The 27,489-nt window shown below is 50.2% G+C and overlaps 1 protein-coding gene across 15 annotated transcripts in view; it reads left to right on the forward strand.

Moving 5' to 3' along the window:
- Nucleotides 1-27,489, forward strand: part of Kdm2b (lysine demethylase 2B) — a 128,326-nt gene that overhangs the window by 28,779 nt on the left and 72,058 nt on the right. For 9 of the 15 annotated variants that reach the window (XM_075979554.1, XM_075979598.1, XM_075979546.1 and 6 more), the window contains exons 5-9: nucleotides 2,014-2,192; nucleotides 2,478-2,584; nucleotides 13,443-13,536; nucleotides 14,206-14,359; nucleotides 21,199-21,314. In XM_075979554.1, coding sequence (XP_075835669.1) covers nucleotides 2,014-2,192; nucleotides 2,478-2,584; nucleotides 13,443-13,536; nucleotides 14,206-14,359; nucleotides 21,199-21,314 — 650 coding nt within the window. Of the gene's footprint in view, nucleotides 1-2,013; nucleotides 2,193-2,477; nucleotides 2,585-10,117; nucleotides 10,292-11,830; nucleotides 12,155-13,442; nucleotides 13,537-14,205; nucleotides 14,360-21,198; nucleotides 21,315-27,489 lie in introns of those variants that run through there. The other 6 variants (XM_075979632.1, XM_075979642.1, XM_075979660.1 and 3 more) reach the window with 5 other exon arrangements.

A 27,489-nucleotide genomic window follows, 5' to 3' on the forward strand; every position in this document is an offset into this window, starting at 1 on the left:
CGGTCAATTTCGACTATATGGTGAGTTCTGGGGCCAGACAGGATAATATATAGCAAGATCCTCTTTTTAAAAGGAACAAAGGTCAAAAAAGCAGCAGAGCCAAGCATGGTGTGCCTGTGCCGCCCCAGGAGTAGGGAGAGCATTGCAGGAAGGTTCTGAGTTCGAGATCATTCTGGGCTATGTAAGGAGATCTGTCTTCTGAAAAAACATGCTTGTGATCTCAGCATCTGGGGACAGGAAGATCAAGAGTTCGTTCTGGGCTGCAGTGCTGAGGCCAGCCTAAACTACAGGATTCACTGGCTCAAAAACCAAAACCAAAACCAAGCAGTCAGGAAAGCAGGCCATGGGCTGGATTGACTGCTGGCCCTGAGATGATTGTGTGTCTCTGGGTGAAGGTTGTGGTGAATAAAAGGGTTCAACTTTGGTTGTTGTTGGGGGTCTCTAAGTCTCCATGGACCATATATTTGTCACTGAGATAGTAAGGAATTAGGGTCCTTTCCGACCAGATGTTGGGGTTCCCACCGCAGTCCTGTTCATCTCGAGTGTCACACACGGAGGCGCCAGCTTCCTTCAGAAATCACCAGGAACTTGGCAGGCTGCGTTGTGTCTGTATGCTCCCTTCCATGGTGGAAGTTCCAGAGACACCTGTTTTCCCATTTCACAGATGAGCCAAGAAAGGTCAAAGGTTTGTTTGCTGGTGGGATCTGGTGCTCGCCTGGAGGGTGTGTCTCTGTTCAGAGCTGGTTCCCTTTTCTCTGGGATGTTGTCAGAGGCCGAGAAGGAAGGCTGGACTGTCCTCACCAGGAGATACTTGCTCTTTTCCCTGTGCTGCCATCCGTAGGTGACATGGGTTCCACCTCATACTTGATACTTACTCGTTGTCTAGCTTGTGATAAGCTAGGCCCCTTTCTCCAGAGTCGTGTTGTAGAACTGTGAGGTGCCAGCACCCGTGGCGCAGGGAAGACAGACAAGAAAGCAGTATAATCTCAGCTGTGGAGATCCGTGCTGGGGGTAATGAAGCATCGTTACATTCTGGACCCTGTGCCAATTATTTGAGGAATCGTGTGTTTTCTTCCTCACACCCAATCTAGCAGAAGGGCTGATGATAAGATGAAGACTGAGGTTCAAAGAAACCAAGTTATCTGTTGCCTTCACAGACTAGTGTTTTTTTCCCCCTTAGATTGATTATTTATTATTTATTGATGACGGGTCTAGACTTGCCTGGGACTCACTGAGAAAGTCATCCTGGCCTTGGACCCATGGTGCTCCTCCTGCCTTACTCAGCCTCCTGAGCGTTGGAATTACAGGTGTCCAGAAGGTGTCACTGGTCTATATAATGCATGAGGCTGAAATGGCACCTTGTATGTATTAGGCAAGCATGCTACCAATTGAGCCAGATTTCTAGTTCCAGAAATGAGACCTTGTGTGAATGTGTGTGTATGCATGGGTGCCTGCCAGTCTGTCTCTCTAGGCCAGCAGACAACCTTGGGTACCTTCTGAGGAGTTAGTTATCCACCTTGCTTTTATAAGGCAGAGTTTCTCACTGACAGGCATCTCAGTGAGTGTAGGCTAAGCTGGCTGACCAGAGAGCCCCTTGCAGAGGAGTCACTTAAGACCATCGGAAAACACAGATATTTACATTATGACTCATAACAGTAGCAAAATTAGTTATAAAATGGCAATGAAAATAATTTTATGGTTGGGGGCCACCCCAGCACGAGAGGTATAGCATCAGAAATGTTGAGAACCACTACTCTCTAGGCTTGCCTGCAGTCCGGTCTTACGGAGGCTTTTTCTCATCTGAGGCTCCCTCTGACTGTAGTTTGTGTCAAGTTGACATAAAACGAGCCAATACCCACAGACATTGGCTGGCTTGGAGTAGCGGTGAGGAGAGTGGCAAGCTCTGTAGGAGAAGCAGGTGTTGGATGCGGCGGGGAGGGGGGGAGAAGTGCTTCTTCATGGGATCTGGAGTCCTAAGCTGGTCAGTGAACAGTGTGTACATTCTCTCCCCAGGGAGTCGCCGACTGGTGGATGTGATGGACGTGAACACCCAGAAGGGTACCGAGATGAGCATGTCCCAGTTTGTGCGTTACTACGAGACCCCAGAGGCACAGCGGGACAAACTCTACAATGTCATCAGCCTTGAGTTCAGCCACACGAAGCTGGAGCACCTGGTCAAGCGCCCCACTGTGGTATGCCAAGGCCTTCATGGCCCCTTCCTTCCTCATCTGCCACCCACTTGCTTGCCACGAGGCCTGACTCTAGGCTGCTTGCAGTTTGAGATGGAATGGCTGGGTGGGCGTGGTTGAGGCTGGTCTCTTAGGGCATGGTGGGGAAATGCTGAAGCAGAGTTGGATTCAGGGTGGCGTGGGTGAGGCAGCCTAGCTGAAGGCACCCAGGGACTCCTCGGGCAGAGGGGTAGTTCTTTCTGGAATGTGCAGGAGACACGAGGGTGCTTACAATTTACTGACTTTCAGGTGGACCTGGTGGACTGGGTGGACAACATGTGGCCCCAGCACCTTAAGGAAAAGCAGACGGAAGCCACAAACGCCCTTGCAGAGATGAAGTACCCCAAAGTGAAGAAGTAAGATTGCTTGGCTGGTGGTGGGACTGGGCAGGGCTGAACCCCCCCAAACTTGTGGGTATTGGCAAGGGACTTCTTGGTCCTCGATGTGAGTCTCAGTGTTGCTTCAGAGGTGAAGGATTGACCCCCGGCTGGCACACAGTGGTCACACGAGAGATGAGTCCCTGGGTGTGAACAAACCGGCCTTTGGGCGCTGTGATGGGTCAGGCGTGCTTCCTGTTGGTCCTGGAGCTTCTCCATAGCTGCTCTGGAGGTCTAAGAGGAGTGATGGGAACTCCCTCTGTGGAATCCATGTTTGCGTATGGGTACAGTTTTCTGGTTTGGTCTGTACCCTCAACGTGACACTGTCCTGGGAGTAGCATTTCCAGAGGACCCTGCTTTTGGAGCAGCACAGAACTCAGGCTGGGCAGTGTGTGCCTCTCACTTTAAAGATTTTGTTATTTAATATGTGTGTGTGAATGCCTGTGTGTGTGTGCACCACGTGTGTACCGTCACACCAGATCACCTGGAAAGACAAGGAGTGGTGAACCTCTAACGTGGGTGCTAGGAGCTAAACCTGGCCCCACTGTGAGATTAGCCAGTGCTTTTAACCACAGAACCATCTGTCGAACCCGGTTCTCTTTTCTTTGGTGTTGAGACGTGGAACTTCTGAACCAGAAGCACCTCCCCAAACAAAGTTCAATGTCAGTCACATGATGTGCCTTCAGTGGTGCCCTGTGGATTGGAGGGTGATCAGGGTAGGGAAGGCAACCCCAGTTGAGAGCAGAGAGAGACCTCGGTACGCCGTCACAGGACCAGCTTGTTCTGAGCCTGCTGTTCAGTATGGACAGTGGTACTTGGGGGGCCTTTCATATTCAGGGATTTTAATAATGGGCCATCTGGAGAAGGAAGTCACCTTAGATAATCCTGCCGTTTCAGACCCTCTGCTTCTGTCTCTGAAAATGGGAAGGGGATACTGGCGTCCCAGAAAGACTGGTGCTGGCAGCCTGGCTCCATTAGCATCTGTGCTTAGCTCTGCTGCCAGCCGCGCCCCCAGGAAATCTCAGCCGTGAACTCCATTCCCCAGCCCTCCATTCAGCCTGTATTGAATGCAGACAGTGTGCCTGGCTTTGTAAGGCAGGCTAGCACTCTTGGCCCTGGATTTTTTAATGTTCCTCTCTCTTTCTCTCTCTCTCTCTCTCTCTCTCTCTCTCTCTCTCTCTCTCTCTCTCTCTCTCTCTCTCATTAATTCTTGGATGTTTTTCTTCCCCTCTAAGCTAAAGTTCAGTGTAATCCTTGGATCTGGGCTTTATCAAAGGCAGAGAATATGGTCCAGGTGCAGAGGGAGGGAAACAGGGCTTGTTTCCAATTCTGTTCTGTTCCTATTGAATCATAGCACAGTGTTTCAAGATGGACAGATGAAGGGGTGAACAGGACTCAAGGACCTCCATCCTCACGCAGCCTCTTTAGAGCATGTCTTGTAGCACAAGTTGCCATGTTTCTAGGTAGATATGAATTCTTTTGAGCCCTTGTTCTCAAGGGGTCTTCTTGCAGGGCAGGAGGCATTTAACTTGGGTTTTATTTATTCTTTGTTTTGTTTGAAACAATCTCTTTACATAGTTCTGGCTGTTCTGGAACTCACTCTGTAGACCAGGCTGGCCTTGAACTGGGAGATCTACCTGCCTCTGTCTCCCATTCACCTTAATTGAAGGTATGCAGTACCATGCCTGACTACTTTTCTTTACAATCGGTTTATTACTTCTGTGGTTATGTATGATACGTGTGTGTTGGTGTGTACCACAGTGTGCCTAAGTTGGCTTTTTTTTATGGGAATTGCTCACTCATGTGGCCAGGTGTGTGGAGCAAGTGCTTTACCTATTAGGCTGCCTCTGGGTCCTAACTGGGCTTTGGCGGGCAGAGGAAATGTGATGTTTGGGGAGGGATTGAGAAAAGGAAATGGTGAAAATAGAGCTGGAAGAAAGAAGCAGTGACTGTTTCCATTCATTCATTCTCTCAGTATCAGGGAATGGAGCATCCTCGTAGTACTGAGGTCACAGGCACTCAGTATCAGGGAATGGAGCATCTTCGTGGTACTGAGGTCACAGGCACTCAGTATCAGGGAATGGAGCATCTTAGTGGTACTGAGGACACAGGCACTCAGTATCAGGGAATGGAGCATCTTAGTGGTACTGAGGACACAGGCACTCAGTATCAGGGAATGGAGCATCTTAGTGGTACTGAGGACACAGGCACTCAGTATCAGGGAATGGAGCATCTTCGTGGTACTGAGGTCACAGGCACTCAATATCAGGGAATGGAGCATCTTAGTGGTACTGAGGACACAGGCACTCAGTATCACGGAATGGAGCATCTTAGTGGTAAAAGCTGAGATCAGAGAAGCAGAGCTGCTAGCCACTAGTTCTTACCACTATGAAATCCTCAGACCAAATGGGATATTCTGTCTCTACTAGTTCTGAGACTGGATGCTGTCTCTGTGAAACCTCAGACCAAATCCCTGAGCTCCTGCCTCCTCCGGCCTTATATTCCTCTCTGCGCCCAGCCATATCACTCCTGTCTCCACCTCTAGTTCTGGGATTAAAGGCATAGGATCCCAAGTGCTGGGATCACCTTAGTGTGAGCTCTGTTTCTCTTTTAGACAGATTCAATGTCTTGTAGCCCCCAGGGTGGCCCTGAAATTACAGAGATCCGTCTGTCTCTGTCTTCTTAGTGCTGGGATTAAAGATGTGTGCTACCACTGCTTGGTCTCTGTGACTAACTAGTGGCTTAGCTCTGCACTCTGATCTTCAGGCAAGCTTTATTCGTTAGATGACAAACAAAATATCACCGCACTGACCTCTGGGGATGAGGCCACCAATCTTGGTACTGGTCTGAAATGAATCATCTGGGAAGGCTCTCTCAGTTGACCCCAGAGCTCTCAAATCTAGCCAGTCTAGTTTGCCAGGTCACCTCAGGGATCCCCTGTCTTGGCCCTGTGAGGTGCTAGAATTACAGGCAGGCAGCCACAACCCTGGAATTTATGTGAGTTCTAGTGATTTGAATTCCAGTCTTTGCTGGCCTAGCAGGTACCAACAGGCACTGAGCATCTTCCCCAGTTCTGGGGAGTGTGGTTTGAGAGGGTCTCACTAGACAACCAAGCTTGGCTCACAGCTCATGGCCTTCGTGCCTGCACTCGCTGAGTGCTGGGAGTGCCGTCAGTCTTCGTCATACGCCCCACCCCCCTTCCTTGAGATCTTCTAAGCAGAGCAGGATGGGGTGCATGCATTCATGTGGGCTTGCATTCTGCAGCTGCTCCTGCTGTGTGGATTGGAGGTTTGAGGAGGCTGCTGCCTGGCCTGCATCTCAGCAGACAAGAGGAGATCGCCCCTGGGCATATATTTAGGAAGTGAAATAGATTGTACTGGGTGATGTGAATGCCTACTGAGGTCTGCCCTGCCCTTCGGAGGGCACATTACAGTCTGCACACTACGCAAAGATTCCTCCAAATAGTAAGCCCACACACATTTAGGGGCTCTCTAGTTACGAAAAATAATAGGACATAAATGTGTGACTGTTTAGGCTCATGTGTCTCAGAGGAATTGACGAGACTGTGTTTCGAATAGATTTCCAAACTCTGTCAGTGGCCATGGGAACTTGCTATAGGATTTGAACCTCGCTAGGAAGGACGGTGTCACCTTGGAGATAGTCCATTTGTTCAACTGAAAAGAAGGCTGATTTCAAATGTTCATAAGCAAGGTGAAAAAAAAAAGTCTCACCATGATGGAGTCCTCTGGGACTGTGAAATGGTTCTGTGGAATTTAATTAAAATGACATTGTTTCTGGAAATCACAGTGCTTCCTTGCTGGAGGCGCCTACAGAACAGACAGCTGACGGCCCTCCTGAATGGAAGAAAGGTTTGTGCGTGCGCGGTGGAGGGGGACTTGTGACTAACAGTAGGCTTTTTTCCTGCCTCTAGGATTTATACCGCTTCATTGTGGTCAGAGGTTTGGGAATTTTAATAGGTTTTGGTAGAGATTCTTTTTTTTTTTTTTTTTTTTTTTTTTGATTTTTGAGACAGGGTTTCTCCGTAGCTTTTGGTTCCTGTCCTGGAACTAGCTCTTGTAGACCAGGCTTTTGGTAGAGATTCTTAAGGCAGGAGAAGGTGAATGGACCCTAGGCACAAGAGGCGGAGGGAGAGGAAAGCTTTCTAGGGGGTGTTAATGTATTAGTTATAGTGCAAGAGGCCGCTTTAAGCGAGCCGCGTCCCCATTCTCACGGAGCACATATTGTGGTGGGGACAAACACGCCAACAAGGAAGTCGTGTAATTGAATGCGTCTCATGCGTCTCAGTGGAACATGGAGCTGCAGGGTACAAAAGAGCGAAGCGGGTAAGCGATGAATGCCCACAGCACCTGCATCTCTGCCGTTGCCACAGCCTCCTGCTTTCCCCTGCCGAGATGTTTTGAGTGGGTAAAATTAGTCACCTTGGAAAAGTCCTGCCTGGACGGTGACAGTAGTGGGGAGTTCCCTGGCTTGGTTGCTTTTTGTTGCTTAGCCATTACCCTTAACTTTAACATCCTTTGGAAAAACAAAATAAAACAAAAAACAGGATTGCGGGCTCATGTCCGCAATCCTCCCAGCACCTGAAGGGCTAAGGCAAGGGAATCACTGTGAGTTCAAGTCTAAAACAACCCCCCAATTCACCCTTCAACCCCCAAAGCTGAAGACACTGAAGGTGATGTCGGGGATCTAAGAGCAGCAGCAGGGGGTTTGCTCGAGGGCTCTTCAGAGTTTATGTCAAGGCTTCGGTCTAGGTGTATTCATCTGACGGTGAGAACCAGGCTTCTTAAGTGGAGCCTCACATGGCGGCTGGTATCAGTGGACGTTGAGTTTCTCACCATGTTGATCACTCCACAGGGCTGCTTGAATGTTCTCTTGGCGTGGCAGCTGGTTCCCCAGAGAGAATGGGAAGACTCAAGAGGCCATGGTGCTCTTAGGACCTGTTTACTTCTGACTTCTCTTGTATTCATTCATTAATTAGTTCAGCTCATACCCTAAGGGGGTAGAGATGGAGTTCTACTTTATTTATTTATTTATTTATTTAATTATTTTCCCTTTTTGGAAGGGTGGTGGTTTCTTTGAGACGAGATCTCATGCAGCCCAGGCTGGCCTCAATTTGCTGTGTAGCCAAAGATGACTTGAGTTTCTGATTCCCCTGCATCAACCTCAGGACTCCTGGAGTTATGTGACATGTGACCCCATGTCTTGTTTTAATATTTTTTTAGTTTATTTTTTATTTTATGTGTGCGAGTGTTTTTCTTTCATATGTATGTATGTATATATGTACGTACTGTGTGTCCCTGCAGAGACCAAAAGAGGGTATTTGGTCTTCTGGAACTGGAGTAACAAACAGTTGTGAGCTACCATGTGTGGGCAGGGAACCAAGCCTGGGTCTTCTGCAAGAGCAGCAAGTCTCCTAAGCACTGAGCAATCTCTCCAGCACTCCCAAGTCTTGTTTTTATGTGATGCTGGACTTTGAACCCAGGGCTTTATACTGTCCAGGGGAACACTCTGCCAACTGAACTCCATGCCCAGATTCCCGCCCCAGCCCCAGGCATGTGTGCATGCCAGGCAAGGGCTCTCCCATGGAGCCGCAGCCGCAGCTTAGTGCTATCCTATGAAAGGAAGAGCTTGAAAGAATTCCTGGGCATTGGAAGCCTCCACCATCCGATAGGTCTGGACATGTGTGCACCTTTTCCACTAAGGAGGATCGGGCATGGTAGCACATTGCAGAAAGGGATTAGTGAGTCTCTCACTCCTAGCTGCTGTAACAGGGTTTTGGCAGTGAGTGTTACTAGTGTAATGATAGGTTGTGGGGCCACAGTGAAGGAGCTCAGAATCCCAGCAAAGAGGGGCTTCAAATAAAGCATATGTTTGCAGCCCAGATGACTGCGAAGGGGCTTGGCCTCACCCACCCACACATACTCACAATTTTACAGTATGTTTTTGCTCTGCTGACTAGAAAATCTGGGGGATATATTGGAAGGAGAAGCTGAAAACACAGGGTGACAGTTTTACTGAATGCTCAGGCGTCAGTCCAGCATGCACTTGTCTTCGTTGGGAGACCCAGCTTGTCCTTCTGTGTGGAGGCTCTTTGCCCTGGCCTGCCTTTTCCCCCGTGCTGTGGGAAGACAGGCATCTGCAGCAGATGTGAAATGTGGAGTCTGATCCTTAGGTGGGATGAGAGGTCTCACGTGTGGCCCTGGGGGTCTGAAGTTGTTTTCAACCAGGCCTGCTTCACATCTGTTAGAGCCACGTGCCCCTTTCGGTCCAGATGTTTGCTGCCTTCGTAAGTGTTCACCCATGTCTTACCAGGTAGGGAAACTCACAGTCGTGGACAGAGACACCTTCCCAATGAAGAGTGCTCACACCCAAGAAAGAGAACATTCTCTGGAGCTATTCTTTTTAGCTTTCAATAGGGAAAACATATACCTGCTAAGAAAAACAATCTAACCAGTTGCAGTCTAAGAAGGTCCAGAGAAGGAACTGCCTGGGTCATTAAACCCCTGGAAATGAGTTCAGTGTTTGCATACTTGAAGTGGGGTGATGGGGTTGAAAGGTGGCATAGAGGCTACACTGTTTTTCTAGGATCTGAATGTAACCAATGGTTACTGTCAACACTTTAGTTAGAACCTATTAACCTTGTGGCTTTCCACGATATACAATGTTTGGCCAAAGAATGGAATTTGGTTTCTGCCTCTTCAAAGTCATACCGACATCTCCTGGCTCCTCGAGGCTTTGGAGGAAGGGTGACTTTTGAGTTGAGTTGAACTCTCTTTTGCCTAAAGTTAGTGAATGATTGAAGTTGGTCTGTGACATCAAATTTTGTTGTTTTTGGCCAGGTAGATCAGGATGGGACTGGGATATTTGCCGCTTTTAGGTTAGTGTCCAGGATGAGGGGCTGTGCTTCTGAACATTGGCTTCCTCATCTGAAATGGTGGGGATGAGCTTACAATGTGTGACGTTTGGGTTGAACAATGTAGTTTCTAATTATTGGATATTTAATTAAATGAATTCCTGCAATAATTTTTATGTCCGTAGGGTTAGGGGGCTATTGAGGCTCAGGTAAGGGAAGAGTCTTCTAGAATGCCTAGCTAAACTTCAGCTTACCTCCTTCTAGGAAATTACTGGGGAGAGGAAAAAAGTTGCCCAAGATCACACAGCTAGTAGGGCCAGAACCTCACCCCTCCCCATCATAGACTCTCCAGAAATCTTAGCTCTGGTCCTCCCTCCAGCTATGCCAGCCAGAGAGGGGAATAGTTAAGGCAGGTGGCTTTATTAGGTTGCCACCTGGGCAGTAAGGTTCAGAAAACCCGCACCCAGTAGTCTCCAAGCTACTGCCTGGGAGCTTAGGAGTGGGCTAGGGGTCCCGCCACATGTGGCGGCGTGTGTTCTAGTGTGGCTGGTGCTCCTCTGTCAGCGCGGCCTTTCCACCTAGCTGGCGGCCTCCGCGCTGCGCGGGTGTTCAGTTTCAGCGCTGGGATGAGCGCAGACAGCGCCTGTCTCCCCGAGGAAGGAAGGCGGCGCGAGAGGGCCCCAGCGTCCTGAGCTGGGGCCTGGCAGCGCGGTGGAGGGGACTCGCTTGCTGAGATCGCCCCACGGGTCTGGCGCGCAGTGCGTCGAGCCTCTGCGGAAGGGGGACGCCTGGGAGCCGCTCCACGGCCGCCGAGGGTAACCTCCTTTGTGGCGCGTGGGGCGGGTGTGGGTGGCCTCCTGCCCGCGGGATGCATGGCCAGCATCGCTGAGCTGTTCTTTGTGTCTCCCGGGGTAGGTTGGAAGTCTGGGGTGTGTACGTTCGCGCCCGCGCGGCGCCTCTAGTCCGTCACCCGTCGCCAGCTTTCCTGAATCTCTCCATCAGACCTTAGCCCGAGGAGATGCCACCTGGGCCACCTCGGGGAGAGTTTCTGGAAGTTGGAGGAAGAAGGACGAGGTGGGGCTGCCCAGCCTCTGCAGACCCCAGGCTGCGCCCCAAAGTTGGTGAGGCAGGTGCAGTGCCCCCTTATACCTCGAGCCTTCCTCTATCCCGGGCCTCCAGCCCCTCAAGGACTGCGCTCCTCAGCTACGGATTTTCTGCAATTCTCAGCTGCTAACTTGCAGGGTGCATAGAAGCCACCTGGTGTGGTGGGGGCAGGGTTGGGGTGTCGCGTGCGAGGCTGTCCAGCCTTGCCGTTGCGGAAACCTGCCTGCTAGCCTGCCTAGCTGGCGGGCTGGCGGAGGGGAAAGAAAGCTTTAACTAGCGGCTGTGGCACCAAGCCGAGCCGGGGTGCCCATGTGACTGCGGTGTGCTTGGGAGGAGGAAGCTGTAGAGGTCAGTGCAAAGGCGTCACGCCAGAGCGAGCAGGAGCGAGGAGGAAGCCCCCAATCAGCGCGGGTGGGAGTCTTGGGGTGGCAAGCGCAGGGTTGCCTTTGAACTGCAGGGGCGGGTACACAGCCACTTCCGCGTAAGGAGAGGGTTAAGGGCTTGAGGGCTGGAATGGACACCGAAAAGACGGGTCCACATTAGAAGAGGCTGGCCTGGAAGGAAGAAGGTTCTAACACAGTAGGTCCCTGAGGGTAGAGCAGACGCTTGGAGAACTTTCCCTGCCTACACAGCCAGAGAGAACCCTAGTTTTCTATGTGAGTGGTTGGGGCGGCGGTGGTAAGGGGGTCTGGAAGATGGGCTAAGTGGGAGTGACCCATTTGACCAAGCAGTCCCAGGGGTCCTAGAGCTGGACAAACCAAACGTGGTTCTTTCTCCCTGCTGTAGGTGCCCCGTGGGCATCCAGCTACAGGCTGAAGGAAGCCTGTCCTCTTGGCTCCACCCCGCACACTTAAATTGTTTTCTCTAGTCTGTGTTCAGCTGAGGTTAAATTGTTTTCTCTAGTCTGTGTTCAGCTGAGGCCTGGAGGGGGTGGATTAAAAAAGAAGAAAAAAAAAAAAACCCTGAGAGGAAGAACTGGTTTTAGGGAAATGAGGACTAATATTTTGAAGTGGAGCTTAGAGGAAAGAGGCCAGTGTGGTCCATGAGGGTGGGGTAGGGTAGGGCTTTAGGACCCACCCCCCCATTCTTTGGAGAGAAGATCTGAGGTCTTAAGTTAGGACCTGTTTGCATCGCCTTGGGTGGGCAGGCCGGCAGGGTGTGTGTGGAGCCCCAGTCAGGACTTCAGCAGCGCTAGTGCCAGCTTCGTGACAGTCCTGGGCTGTCAACTACACCCCTCCGATGGGGTTGCTAGGCAGCGGGGCTCTGATGTACGGGGAGGCCTTCTGATTTGTCAGACTCCTGCAGACACATGGTTAAAGCTCCTTCCAGCCTATCTGGAGGAGGGACGCGGCACGCTGCCTGCATATTGCCGAGCCCCGGGTCCACCTGAACAAGAGGTGCAAAAGGCAACCAGAAGGAGGGGGCTCCTGGAGCCCTCCAACCTTCAAACCAGCCCAGCCCCAGGCCCCCCATTCTCTCCACTGGGCTTGCTGCTGGCTCCTCCCTGCAGGTCCCGCCCCATTCTATCCCTCTTCCCCAAACCACGGAAGAGCAAAGTGCATCAGGGAAAAGAGGTCAGTGGGGTAAGCGTGTATGCGGGCCTCTGTAGGTGTCAAGATGGGTATGAGGGAGGGGAGGTTGCTCTTTTGTGCCCCTTGGGGTTCTTGTTGGTAGGGGGTCAGTGGTAAAGGAGCTAACACCGTTGTTGGTCAGGCCTGGACTTGGAAGCCAGTGAGGTACCCCGCTCACTCAATCTCTGTGCACCCCTAGGGCTAGCATGTAGGGGGAGGAACGGGAGCTTGCTGTGTACCTGCCTTAAAGGCTGGACTGCCTGCCTCTTCTAGTGCTTATCAGGGAGGGAGCTGCTGTGGGTTCCTTCTCGCCTTGGATGCACAACCTGTGGTCCAGCTTCTATTGCTGGAGTTTTTCACCCCTCTCCGATCCCAAGACCATCTTTGAATCCTTCCACTTGCGATAAAACATCTTTGAGATAAAATTCACATATAGCTCACATAGAAAAAGTGTGCAACCCAGTGTTTTCTGGTGTGTTGACAGAAAGGTGCAACCACACAGCCAATTTTAGGTATTTTCATCCTGACGGGATGAAACCCCCACCCATGTTAGTGTCATTCCCGCCCCACCCCCACCCAGCCCCTGGCCACCACTAATCTGTGTGCTTCCTCGTCGGATTTCCCTAACTTAGGGTGTTTCGTGTCTGCGGAACTGGGTGGGATTTCTAGCTTCATTGCTTACTTGGCGAGCCATTGCGTCATTTAACTTTATCTGTGTAGCCTCGTCTGCAAGAGGCTCGTCTGCAAGGGCAGGGATCGTCTGCACTCTTACCCATTTCTCAGCGCTGAGCTTCATTCCTGGGCTGGACTGCTGGTTGAATGAATGAGATGAATGGGGACTGGTAATTGGCAGACTACGCAGGTGGTTTACTACTGAATTCCAGGGGGCCCAGCTGCTGCAAAGGGGGCTGGCAGCTAGGGAGAGCTGAAGCCATCGGATCTGTGAAGGAGCAGAAAGGAAGCCTTGGGATTGGGGGGTGGGGTGGCGGTTAGGGGTCGAAACTGATAGTGGCCTGTGGGTTGCCAGTTCTCTTGGGAACTTGAAAACCAAGACACTGTCTCTGAGCTCTGGGGTGGGTGACCCATGCTTGAGATTTGTCACCTGATCCCAGGGGCATCCCCCAGGAGGGAAACTCCACTTAGATTTCAATTTTTAAAATAAGAAGAGGAAATTCCCCATCTGCAACCTTTATAAAAGGGCATCGGGTCAGGTGGCTCTGAAGGGTTTGCTCGCCCTGTTATTTGGGGTTGACTTGTGCTCTCTGCCCCCACTCCTGCTTCTGTACTGCAGGTACTGTCTGATGAGTGTGAAGGGTTGTTTCACTGACTTCCACATTGACTTCGGAGGTACCTCTGTGTGGTACCATGTTTTCCGTGGTGGGAAGGTGAGTATCTCTAGCTTTCGTAAGTACTTCAAACCGGTTTGCACCTCGTAAGACCCTCTAGCATAAATTCCTTGGCTTTGTCTCTGGGTTTTTTAACTTCAGAGTAGAGGTGGCAGTCACTGCCTGCCTCTGAGCAAGAACGTTTTGCACCAGAGATAAGACATGGCTCTGAAGATGAAGTAGTGGGGTATATATTCAGGGTGCCTGTGCCAAGTCTACTTTTGTGGGCAGCATCCCTGCATGGATGTAGGTGATGCACGGGTTTCTTGAGGATGCCCATGAGGGCCTGGCTCATCTGGGTCTTCATGGACATCCATTTTAAACGACGGTGTTGGAAGAGACTCAGGGAGGAAGTCAGCCCACTTGATTCCAGATGTTTTTCCTCCTCCAAAGTGAGCACAGGCGAAGTTTATTTATTGGGGCCATTTTATCATACATCTTAGGAAATTCCCTTCCACTTCGCTCGCTACCTCCCAGACAAGCCTGTGGCTCAGGGGAGAAACTGTTCCACCCAGCACAGGAAGCATTCCTGCCTTGGTATTTCAGCAGGAATGGGGATATCCTAAAGGCAGCCAGAACCCTCCCCAAGTAGGTGGGGCTCTTTGGGGTTTGTTCAGAGTCTGGAAGAAATCAGAGACTTCAGCCTAACTTCCTCCTTTCCCTCTCAAGATCTTCTGGCTGATCCCTCCAACCCTGCACAACTTGGCACTGTATGAGGAGTGGGTGCTGTCAGGCAAACAAAGTGACATCTTTCTGGGAGACCGCGTGGAACGATGCCAAAGAATTGAGCTGAAACAAGGCTACACATTTTTCATCCCTTCTGGTAGGTTCCTGTTGTAGTCTTGGGGTTGGTCAACCGCTGGCTCCCCCATCATTTGGAGCCTCTTGCCTCCCTGTGGATTCAGCCAGGGTTGGAGGCCAAGTGAGGGCTTCTGTGGGCTTTGGGATTAGGGGAGCCATGGATAAGCCTTGAGAGTAGGTCTGGTGGAACAGAGAAAACACAGAACCTGGGTTGCCATACCTGTGGGTCGGCCTTCCGTGGCTCTTAGAGAAGCCCCGGGTCCTTTCTCTGGGGACATTTGAATGTCTATCTTGAGCCTTCCTTTAGAACAGTGGTTTTCAGACTGTGGGTCACAACCCCTTTGGGTGTCAAATGACCCTTTCATAGGGGTCACATATCAGATATCCTGCATATCAGATATCGTAATGTCAGATATTTACCTTATGGTTCATAACAGTAGCAAAATTACCATTATGAAGTAGCAAAAATAATTTTATGGTTGTGGCCACCACAACATGAGAAACTTAATATATTAAGGGGTCACAGCTTTAGGAAGGTTGGGAACCATTAGTCGAAAGATTTCTATGTGAAGATGACAGGCCCCTTAGGGACTGAAGATGAGTGCCCCACAGACGTCAGTGCAAGCTCTAGGAAAGGGTTATGAGCCCTCTTAGTTGGCACTTGGCTCTGCTGCCTCAGTGTTCTCTCCTTAAAAATGGGCCAAGTTGTGTGAACTTAGTGAGTTCAGACCTCCTTCTTCTAGTTTCGTAGAAACAGATGAGAGAGGGCCTTTAGCTATAGACCGAGTTAACTAACAGAGGTAGCCAGTGACCTAGGAATCAGGGAGTTCTATGTGTGTAGGGGGAGGCAGAGTGTCAAGTCCACACGTTGGAGCTTGTATATTTCTTGGTAATTAGACTTTGGAAGCTGTGTCAACCAGAAGAAAGAGTGGCAGGAAATGGTTGTGATAGGAGTTTAAAGGAGAATTGTGTTGGGTATCTAAGAAAGATACACTGGAGTTGGCAATGACCAGGTCAAAGAGGCTGGTTCTAATGTGCCTTGTGGGTATCAAAACCAGTGTTTAATCAGAAATAAGATCTAATACGGTGTGACACTATGGGACGAGTGCATAGAAGCAGTATCACATGTGGGTGAGCAGGGCCTGTAGGAATACATTTTAAAGAAAGAGTGGTGCTTTAAGCTTGGTGGATTTTTGTTTGTTTGCTTGTTTTGTTTTGGTTTTGGCAGGGTTTCTCTGTGGAGTCCTGGCTGTCCAGGAATTCACTCTGTAGACCAGGCTGGCCTCAAGCTCACAGAGATCCGCCTGTCTCTGCCTCTTGAGTGCAGGGATTAAAGGCGTGCACCGCCACCACCCTGCAAACTTTTTTTGAGTCTAAAAAAAAAATCTACCTCTGTCTTTATTTTTCTACTTTGTTGCTACCAGGCAACATTAAAAGATAAAAATCACATTTTATTTCTATATTTGTTTTGTGTGTGTGTGTGTGTTGGGGCGGGGGGCTAGAGTTTGGAGGTCACAGGATAGCTTGAGGGAGTTGATTTTCTCCTTCTACCATGTGGCCCTAGGGATCAAACTCAGGTTCTCAGGCTTGGTGGCAAGTACCAGGCTTACCCCCTAAGCCATTTTGCTGGCCCCAAGATTTGGATTTTAAGTTTCAGGGACCTAAGTGAATACTTTTGGTTCTCTTGGGACCTGGAACTCCAGCATCTAAACCCTCTGATCTGCAGATACACACATTTGAGTTAGTTGTATGGTAGTCTGCTTGTGGTTTGCACAGAGAGAGCCTTGAGGGAATCCAGGAGGCTTTAGGAGTGTTTCTGTGTTGGAGAATCTAGTTCTAGTTAACCCTTGACCTAGATTTTCTTTTCCATGGTGATAACCATAAATTTTAATTCTTTTCTTTCTTTCTTTTTTTTTTCCTTTTTAGTCAGCTTTTTTTTTTTTGTGTGTATTGGGATGGGGGTGTTGAGGCAGGGTCCCACGTAACCTAGGTTGGCTTTGGTTTCACTATGTAGCCGAGAAAGATCATCAAGTCCTGCTCCTCCTGCCTCTACTTCTGAGGTGCTAGGATCTTAGGCATGTGGGACCTTATCAAGCTTGAGACAGATTTGATATATAACACAGAATGGGCTAGGTGTCATGATCCTCTTGCCTCTGCCTCCCAAATGTTAGGACCACAGACATATACCACAATGACCAGCCTCCACAGTGAATTTGTCTGTTTGTCTATCGATCTATGGTCTGTTGAGGAATGAACCCAGGGCCTCGCAGACACTGGCTAAGTGCTCTGCCAAATGAACTGTAACACGTCAGCCCACCCTAGAAAGCTTAGGCATGTTTTCTGCTGCCTTAAGCGCTGAGTGTCCGCCTCTCTCCCAGTAGGTCTCCAGTTCTTTGAAAGTTCATAGGAGGCTGATGGGTTAGAGTGTGTATTGCTTTTCCTTCCTGTGTCTGAGGACAGAGGGGCTATGTAAGTTCAGCGCTGGTGGCTCTTCGGTCTCTATTCCTGGACAGGCCAGGAGAACTCCCATCAAGAGGAAGATCATTGAAGAGAACCGAGAAGGGGAAGATCAGAAAAGGGGGCCTGCTGGGTTTATCCTGTGGATCTGCGGGCCATCATGGAGGTACAGGAAACGGTAGCACAGGTCAGAGTGCCAGGAGCATCTAGTGAGGAGACCACTGGGTTCACCCTGGACATTAGAGGCAAACATGAGTGTCAAGCAATAGGAAGTCAAGGGGCTGTATCAGGATGAGCCAAGGGACATCTCTTTTCTGATGTCCTGACCGCGTGTGTGGCCTTGGCCTCCCGCTCTGGCTGCAACAGTCCAGGTGAGTTATGGGTAATAATTCTGAGCAGGAAACATTCTGTGCCCACTGTTTGTTTTTGTTGTCAGTGTATAAGGGAAAACTCAAGCCCCTCTTCTCCCTATGCCCTTTTTACCAAAAATAAAGATACCTGGCCAAAGGTCTGTTTCTCAATTGATAAAGTTTCAGGGACAGGTTTAGGTACCCAGGTGTACCCAGCTTTTACACTGCTCACCTGGCTTGTATTCTGTTGCCCCTTCCTGACCATGTGACTTTGGGAAACTTACTTTCTCACTTAACCAAACCAAACCAAACCAAACCAAACCAAACCAAACCAAACCCAAACCCACCTAACCAACAAACAGCTCAACAAGCAAATATCTTCATGTGGGTTGGTTGTTTGGTTGGTTGGTTGTGTGCAAGCATTTCATGTGAACCAGGCTGACTTCAGACTTGTGACGGTGGAGGGTGGTTTTGAACTCATGATCCTCTAACTCACCTCCCACATTCCGAGATTAAAGCACTCACTTAGAGCCGGGCGGTGGTGGCGCACGCCTTTAATCCCAGCACTCAGGAGGCAGAGGCAGGCGGATCTCTGTGAGTTGGAGACCAGCCTGGTCTACAAGAGCTAGTTCCAGGACAGGCTCCAAAACCACAGAGAAACCCTGTCTCGAAAAACCAAAAAATAAAAAAAAAAGAAAAACAAAACAAAACAAAAAAATTATTTAGCCGGGCGGTGGTGGCGCACGCCTTTAATCCCAGCACTCGGGAGGCAGAGGCAGGCGGATCTCTGTGAGTTCGAGACCAGCCTGGTCTACAAGAGCTAGTTCCAGGACAGGCTCCAAAACCACAGAGAAACCCTGTCTCGAATCCCCCCCTCCCCCAAAAAAAGCACTCACTTAGCAAATGTTCTTGGAGCCAGGCTGATTGCAGGCAGTGAGGGAGGGCCTGAGGGGATGTATGATACAGCCCCTCCCTCTCGGGTGCATGTCCAGCCAGGTGGCAGTCATGTTAGGAATACCTGAAGGCTGGAAATGTCTGAGAAGTATTCTGCAGTTCAGAGACTTTGGCTGATCTTAAGTATTCCCTGACCTTGCCTTGGTGCAAGAACCATCCCTTGGGAACCTGAGGCAGGGGGAAGCTAGTATGGGTGGCAATGTTACTTGTCTCAAGAGTTTTGCTGGAACCCCCCAAAAAATTAAAAGCCAGTTGTGGTGGCATGTAGCTGGAAGTTTCTCTCCTGCCTGCCAGTTCCTGAAGCTTAATATTAATTATAAACTGACCTATTAGCTCAGGCTTATTAACTAACTCTTACAACTTAACCCGTTTCTGTTATTCTGTATTTTACCACAAGGCTTGTGGCTTATTACCTCACATTTTGCTTCTCTGGTGGCTGCTGGTGTCTTCCAGACTCCACCTTCTTTTTCCCTGTGTCTTTGTTTAGATTTCCCACATAGCTATATTCAGTCAAAGCAACTTCTTCATTGCCTGCTCTTCCAAAGGTCCTGAGTTCAATTCCTGGCAACCACATGGTGGCTCACAACCATCTGTAATGAGGTCTGGTGCCCTCTTCTGGCCTGCAGACATATACACAGACAGAACACTGTATACATAATAAATAAATATTTTTTTTAAAAAAAGCAACTTCTTGCCGGGCGATGGTGGCGCACGCCTTTAATCCCAGCACTCGGGAGGCAGAGGCAGGAGGATCTCTGTGAGTTCGAGACCAGCCTGGTCTACAAGAGCTAGTTCCAGGACAGGCTCCAAAGCCACAGAGAAACCCTGTCTCGAAAAAAAAAAAACAAAAAACAAAAAAGCAACTTCTTTATTTAACCAAGGATAATAAGACATATTCACAGCATATAGACGGGTGTCCCACATCAGTGGTGCACACCTTTAGTCCCAGCACTTGTAGGTAGAGACAGGCTGATCTCTGTGAGTTTGAGGTCAGCCTGGTCTACAGAGTGAGTTCCAGGACTGTTTCACAGAGAAAGCCTGTCTCAAAAAAAACCAAGAAAAGAGTTTTGCTTGTTGAGGTGGCCTACATCTTTACTCCCAGTGCTCGGAGGCAGAGGCCTATGGATCTGTGAGTTCAGAGCCAGCCTGGTCTACGAATAATGGTGGCTCTGAGTCCTTGACAGTGTAACGTGATGGGGCCTTTGGTAGTCCACCTATAAAATGGGTACAGGACCAGGGAAGAAGCAGAATGAAGGGGGTGAACTTAGCACGTGCTGGAGGGATGGGAAACTGGGCAATTGCTGCTTGGCTCTGGCGCTTCAGGACCAAGGAAGACTGGGGCCTGCCTTGTGTATCTTCCCACATTCTGAGGACGGAAGCAGTTCAGTTTCTCAGGTGAAATCTCCCCATTTTGCAGCACGAAGTAGAGCAAACTTAACATAGCCTTGGATCAGAGACAGCCTGGAGTTTGCTAGTTGGCAGCCACAGTGTCCAGGGCATGGGGGTGGGCTGGTCATGGACTCTGCGATGGCGTCTCCTCAGCAACTACAGAAATGGAGGCAGATGTGCCAAGGGGCTCATAGACTGCTTTCTGAGCACTGGGACTGTAGGTGAGACTTCTGTGCCTCTGTTTTTGGCCCCCTTGGGTCCCAGAAATCACCCCTGCAGTGGGTTTTGTAGGTCACTCTGCTCCTTCCATGGCTGCATTGTCCCTAGCTGCTTGGCCTGAATATGAGGCATTCATTGCCTTTGTATTGCTGATGGCAGATACCAGCCTCCCCTGCCCTGTTACAGACTAGGACACCAGCCTCCCAGAGTATCGTGGTGAATGAGCTGCCCTTGGAAGAATGAGTTTTGAACGCCACAGCCTCTCTTCCCCTTTCTTCCCAAGGGCAGTATTGAGTCAGTGGAAGCAATTGTAAGCAGGGCTGGAAAGGAACTCAGCAGCCATTTCAATCTCAGTGAGTCTTCCTGACCCACCCGTGATGCCCTTGGGTGAGAAGGAAAGTGTGTAGAACCTTCCAGAATTTCTAGATTCCCTGCCTACTTACAATGATGTCTTCCTGTTTTCCTCTGTTCACACGTTAGGGTACTAGATGTCAGTCTGCCTGCAGGGGGAGTCTGGGTTAATCAATACATCTTACCGTGGTCACCGTCCTTTTCCAAACTGACATAAATGGCAATTGTAGCAATTGAGTTCTGGCTCACCAACTTCCACAAGGAAGTCAGTCGTCTTCAAGTGGGCACACATGGCCAAATCAGGGAGAATCTGGAACCGAGGCTCAGGCTTGGGTAGAGGGAAAGAAAGGTGGGCATGTGGAGCATAGGAACAGGACCCCGAGGTTCCAGACATCCTCAGTCCTGTCTTAGGAGGTGTTGTTTAAACATCAGTGACGGTGGTCATGGCAGCAGTAGCAGACAGCTTAGCTCTGCTTGGTGAAAAGCCAGAAATGTGGTTCTGCAAAGATCACCTGACAGGTGGCAGAGGCAAGAGACACCGTTTGTTGTTGTTATTTTTATTACAGTATACAGATGCTCAGTTTCTGTGTCTGTCACCTCACCACTGGGGGTTGACGTTTGGAGTAGAGACAGATGTCTAGCTAGTCAGGAAAATCCAGGTTCAGTGAGAGACCCTGCTGCCAAAAGTAAAGTGCAGAGCGCTCGAGGAGGACACTTGATGTTGGCCTCTGGCCTCCGTGGACAAGTGCACACAGGTGCACGTGCACATACGCTGCCCACCCACCCCCAGTATAGAAAAGGATGCAAATAGGATTTTATGCTGATACAGTTGCACCAAGCAGATGCAGAAGTAAGACCTTGTAGACTCCACCATTGTCTTCCCAGAGCTGGGGGGCTGAGCATGGATGCAGGGACCAGGGCATTCTGTTCCTGACAGGTATCCTGACTTGAGTCCCAGGAGGTAGGTTTGCATCAGCGTCTTCAAGGCAGGCACTTGCCTGCAGCATCCCAGACTTGAATTAACTGGGGCCTCTGGGAGCTCTGGGCTGAGTCCCTCAGGCTGCCCAGGAGCTTTAGTGTCTGAAATGCCAGGCACCGCAAGTCCTTACACATTGGTGCCCCCTCTGCCCTCCCCGCCCAGGTTGGATCCATGCGGTATACACCCCTGTGGACTCTCTGGTGTTCGGCGGGAACATCCTGCACAGCTTCAACGTGCCCATGCAGCTGCGGATCTACGAGATTGAGGACAGAACCCGGGTAAGGGCGCCCTCTGCCCCGGGGCTATGCTAGTCTTTCTCAGTTCCCCACTGCTGCCCCGTCTCAAGCTGGGGCCTTGGTTCCGGTTCTGGAGGGAGCCAAGACATTCTCCAGTAGAGCCCTAAATCCCTGGAGTTTCTGTCCACCGCCAGGCCGGAGGCAGACAGAATCCTCTGTGGGGAAGTTGGGCATCATTGTGCATTCCTAAAGTCTCAGCTCTTGGGAAGTGGAGGCAGGATCCAAAGTTCAAGGCTAGCCAGGGCTACAGAGAGTGGGACCAGGCTGAGCTACATTTTATCATTAAAAACAAAGCAAAAAACAAACAAAAAAACTTTGTGGAAACTCTACCTGAGCAAGTGTGTGTATTTGTCTTGGGAGAACAGCGGGAGGTGGGAGGAACCCAGCTTTTTTTTTTTTTTTTTTCGTTGCCTGTGTAGAAAGGTGTATGGATCTGAAGTTTGCAGGGGCTGGGGAGGCTTGAAAAAGAGCCAGCCCGGTCCAAGGTCATATCTTTCCTACTGAAGTCTGATGGAAAGAAGTTGGAGTTTTTAGTCTTGCTGCTGAGCTCAAATCCCCCTCAAAAGCTGTTTGGGGTGAGGCTTCCCTGTGACCACTTGGGCGATGTTTTCTCAGCTATCAGATTTCCCAAGATAGGGTCATATGTACCTTTTGTTCCTGGAGTTTGTTTTCTCTGAATGTCCGTGCCTGGGACTTGGCCACTTTCCTTCCATGCTACGCTTGATCACATGCACCTAGGCATTTGAGGCGGGTTCAGGGGTGAGAGTGGCTGGGAACCATCTGTAATGAGATCTGGTGCCCTCCTCTGGCCTGCACGCATACTTAGAGACAGAACACTGTATACATAATAAATAAATCTTAAAAAAAAAAAAAGAAAGGAAGGAAGGAAGAAACTGAGATGGAAAGGGCCTATTTCATATCCTCCCTCCTCTTTCCTCTTCTGTTTTTAATGTGGCTGTTTAAATATTTCTTTGAATTGAGATATAACTCACATACCGTGAAATTCACCATTGGAAATGTGAAGTTCTGTGTTCTTAGTATGTAGCCATCACCACTAACTCCAGCACGTTTTCACATACACCCCAGGAACCCCTGCACCCATTAGCAGTCATTTCTTATTCCCTCTTTCTCCAACCCCGGAGATCTCTAATCTACTTTCAGTCTCTATGAATTTGCCTGTTTTAGGCATTTGTTACGAATGGAATCATGTAGTTCATGCCTTTTATATCTGAACTTTCCCACTCAGCATGATGCCCCTTTTCAAGGTCCATCCATGTTGTAGCACATGGCAGCGATCTCATAACTGAGTAGAACTCCATTGTATAAACAGAATACGTGACATTTCTACTTGGGATTTGCCTCAAGATGTGACTTTTAGACCCCGAAGAAGTATTGATGAGCAGCCGGGCAGTGGTGGTGCACACCTTGAATCCCAGCACGTGGGAGGCAGAGCCAGAGGCAGGTGGATCTCTGAGTTTGAGGCCAGGCTGGTCTACAGAACGAGTTCCATGACTGGCCCTATAGCTACTGAGAAACCCTGTCTTGAAAAACCAAGAAAAGAAAATGGTGAGCTTGGACTCTGGAGAAATACTTCCAGCTGCTCCGATCAGAATGTATCTTTCCAGTCTTGTTTTTAGGGCTCATTTTCATGGGATGCTACATTGGAGTTAAAGTGAGGCAGGCAGTTGAGGGGGCCCAGGGCGTGATTGCGTGTCCAGTTTGTGGATTTCCTGGCTTGCGATGCCCACTTTCACACCGTCCTGGGCCACGATCCTCTGCAGACCCTGTTTCATAGGCTCTTCTGCCTTTCTCGAAAGGTGTGCGTCCTCTGTGCTGTCCAGGGAAAAGGCACTGTCTGGGCCCAAATGGTCACTTTTCAGTCTGAGTCAAGTGATGCCAATGGTTCTTTGGCCAACCCTGAGAAACAGGCCATTTGTTGTGCGCAGCAACCTGCCAGTGTGGATGGAAGGCTGGGACTCCAAAGGAGAAGTCAGGCCCAGACTTCGCAGGCACTTCCTGAAAGCCACAGTCAGACTGGGATTTCTCAGTTTCTCTGGCACCTTGCTGGGTAGCCGTCCCCTCCCAAGGGAATCTGATTGTCCATCTCAGAACACCTACCCCCCCCACTGCCCGTGTTATTACCCCTAGGAGCCTAGTTCCTCTCCCCAACTGGTGTCACTCAAGTAGGAGTCAGGGTAATGGACCCCCCCACCCTCTACCCCCACAGCATCATTCTGTTTGCTCTGGTGAAGTATCTCATCACAGTAAGATGCCCGTCGGCTCCCTCCCCCAGGGCCGCCTGTCCTTAGTCTCTGAGGGGGCACCCATCTGGCTTCTCCGAAGCAGATTGTTGGCTCTAGGGCTGGAGTAAGGATGGCTGTGGGGGGCGGGGGAGGGGGGACAGGCTAAGCTGGAAGCAACAGCAGGCCTTTTAATCTGCTTTGATTTCTGGTCTTTGGAGAGGGGCTTGGCTACAAGGTCCAATTGTTTCTGTCTTAGGAGCCAAAGCAGACAAAAGGCCCTAGAGAGAGTACTGGAAGCCAGATAAAATGTCAGGACTACTTGTCAGCCTGATACAGCTCAATTCCATCCATCCGTATCAGCTCCTTGAAGAAGGTTATGGCCACTTAAAAATAGTTTTTCCCAGAGTGTTCTAAAACATGACTTTGCTTGGAAACAAACACTGGAGGTTGGCCAGAGTAAGGCCAGTGCAGGAGCCCCTCGCCCCTCAGTGTGGGTTTGACTTTAGAAAAGGAGTCTGCCTGTGTGATGCTGGGTGGGCATCGGATGGGCTATCTAGTCCTCCTGCATGATGCTGGGCGGGGGTCGGATGGGCTATCTAGTCCTCCTGCGTGATGCTGGGCGGGGGTCGGATGGGCTATCTAGCCCTCCTGTGGGTGGGGTTGGATGGGCTATAATCCTGTGTGATGCTGGGTGGGGTCGGATGGGCTATCTGGTCCTCCTGTGTGATGCTGGGTGGGGGTCGGATGGGCTATCTGGTCCTGTGTGATTCTGGGTGGGGTCGGATGGGCTATCTGGTCCTGTGTGATTCTGGGTGGGGTCGGATGGGCTATCTGGTCCTTCTGTGTGATGCTGGGTGGGGGTCGGATAGGCTATCTGGTCCTGTGTGATTCTGGGTGGGGTCGGATGGGCTATCTGGTCCTCCTGTGTGATGCTGGGTGGGGGTCAGATGGGCTATCTAGTCCTCCTCTGTGATGCTGCGCGGGGTCGGATGGGCTATCTGGTCCTGTGTGATGCTGGGTGGGGTCGGATGGGCTATCTAGTCCTCCTGTGTGATGCTGGGTGGGGTCGGATGGGCTATCTGGTCCTCCTGTGTGATGCTGGGTGGGGTCGGATGGGCTATCTGGTCCTCCTGTGTGATGCTGGGTGGGGTCGGATGGGCTATCTGGTCCTCCTGTGTGATGCTGCGCGGGGTCGGATGGGCTATCTAGCCCTCAAATCCTAAGATTCTTCCACATTTAGGAAATAATTTCATTTTTCTGTGCTAGATGCTAGGTGACACTTGGCCCCCGTAAGGCAGTGCAGACAGGTCTAGGCCTCTAAGGGCTGACAGAGGACCAGTTCCTTCTGGGAATCTCCCGCTCTGAAGATCACAGGAATGGGAAGGCTAGAGCAGAACAGACTGCCGCCCTGCGAGTAATTCCGTCACAGCAGTTGTGACGTACGCCCTTCAGCTCCAGTTAGCTGTGAGGGCAGGAAGGGTGGTCCAGATGACCTCTCAGCAAACTGCTGTCTTTCTTATGCTTGTCTTTTTTTCCCCCTAATGACTCTAGTGAAAACAGCCTTCCCCGAAAAGGTAATGCCGGCACCCCTCACGTTCCCTCCCTTTTCAGCCAGTGACTCTGTTCAGAAACCCGCAAACTATTTTCCTTTCCTCTCCCCTCCCTCCTACCATTGGGTTTTTATTTTTTCCCCATTGATATTTTTTTTCCAGGAGAAAAACAAAATTTAAGATACTTGCGCCCACTCTTGCATTTTAATTTCTCAAGACCTGGGCCCTAGGTGCAGAGAGAGCGCCTCAACTTCCTTCAGCGTTCGCTCAGTTCTTGGATGACTCAGGCCTCTGAGGAAGGGCTTGGGCCAGGTGGATGCCACTTACTGGGCCTTTGGAAGTCCAGTTGGACCTCTGAGATCCACTGTCGAATTGTCCTCTAGACAGGGCGCAGGACCTTCTTTGTGACTGCCTTGCCCTTTGTTTTTGACAGAGGTTGGTTAACAACTCAATCTGGTGAGGCTCCAAGTTTGTCACCAAATAATATTGAGCAACCGTGTGTTTAATGTTCCCAGGCTTGTGGCTGAAACCTTCTGAAGGCGGAGGGTAGAAGGCGACAACCTGTTTGTAAGTCAATTTTTGCAATTTTTTTTCTGCAGTTCTCTCTTGGAAAAAAAAATTAAATTCCCCCCTCCCCCCCCAAAAAAAACCAAAACCAACCAAACAAACAAAAAAAGACCAAACCGAGTTGAATTCCTTCATCCGTATTTGTTTCCACCCAGCTGGTTTCCCTTGGGTTCAGCAACAAAGAGGGGGAGATTTGCCGTCCTCTCTTGAAATACAGCCCCCCCCCCCTCTAATTTTCCCCCTAATCTAGAAGGACTCTCTGGTGTCACAGTGCCCATCAAGGGCATAGTGGCGTGGATAGTATAAAAAATTTTAAAAAGTCAAAAGTTCCAAGTGTTCGCTCCATCAAGTTCGCTGTTGGGAGTTCTGAATGCGGGGGTCTGTTTTCCTCAGCTCGCGATTTAGGGATTGGCAATTTGTTTCAGAATATTTTGGACCAGTCTCTGGAATAGGGATGGGGCTCAGCTCCTCCCCTCAAACTCTTCATCATAGGAGGTCAAGGTCTGCTTCAAGCTCTAGAGCCCCTCTCCTGCCCAGGGGCACTAATGAGTAACCGATCAAAGGCATCCCCACATCCCAGCAGTGAAACTGGACTTCTCCGAAAATAGCTGGAGCCAAGGAAAACACTTGATTCTGCTCCCAACTCCATGCATCTCCCAGAGGAGCTGAAAAGCATGCAGCAAATCATAATCTCATCCCTAAACACGTCATCCACCAGAGGCAGGGAGGTGAAGTGGAGCTGGTTCCCAGGTGGAGGAGGGCTTGGGAGCTGAGACGTTAGCCAAAGTGGGTTGCAATGGGAGACAGGTGGGGAGGGAGGTCCTTTTCAGTATGATGCTTAGAGAACACGAGATAAATACGTCTTAGGTAATGGAGGACTTGATTCTGCTCAAAGTTGGTTTTGTTTAAGAGGTACCAGGGCACCGTGTCGGGTCAGCACAGAAAGGGCACGTGGGGCTAAGGGCTGCTTGCTGAAGGGTGAGAGAGGTGAGGAGCGAGTCTCTGACCTTCACAGATGCATCCTTAAAAACAGGCAGAGAAGAGTGTGGGGGGTTGTGTAGGACCCACTGTGCAGTGCGTGGAGGAGGAGAGCGCCCCACAATGGGAGATGAAGTCACCTTGCTGCTTCCATGTTCTTTCAGGTTGTAGCTTCTGGAAGGTTCCTCCATGCTGAGGTCATTGATAATGTGTTATTCCTTCCTTTCTTTCATTGCCAGTTTCTCTAAATAGACCCTGTACTGTCACCGATCTGAATCCCCTCGCAGGCCACACATTTTACAGTTCTTAGATGCGCTGCTTCTTCGCCTCCACTGATACCCTGCCACCAGACCCCAGTGATGTCTCACCTTGTCACCTTGGGGAATTGTGTCCCTTAGCATCCTTAGTGGACACACAAGCAGGATTGTAGGTGGATGTGAGGGGCAGGACACCGGATGCTCCTAAGGGGCCCACCCTTGGGAGGTAGGCGAGGCTGTGCCACAATTCATAGCATCCCTCCGGTCCTAGCCTTCCTCCAAGAATTCAGGAGGCTGTGTAACAGCTGTTGAAGATAAGGACTGGGAGTGGACATTAGTTTTCCATGGCAGGGAGAAACAAGAGAACCCATGCAAGAATATTCTAGAATGAGGAGCCCATGTCTGTTGTAGAGGGATCAGGCAGGGGTTCTGTTTGCAGGTATTCACAGTGCTGGCAGCTGGCAGGGAAGAATTTTTTCTGCACACAGTGGGCCCTGTTCACCTTCCAGGATGGGTATCTTAGGGACTAAGAATTGATGCCTTCCGCTGGGCAGTGGTGGCG

This window comes from Microtus pennsylvanicus, chromosome 1 (genome assembly GCF_037038515.1).
Source record: "Microtus pennsylvanicus isolate mMicPen1 chromosome 1, mMicPen1.hap1, whole genome shotgun sequence".
Classification (NCBI taxonomy): domain Eukaryota; kingdom Metazoa; phylum Chordata; class Mammalia; order Rodentia; family Cricetidae; genus Microtus; species Microtus pennsylvanicus.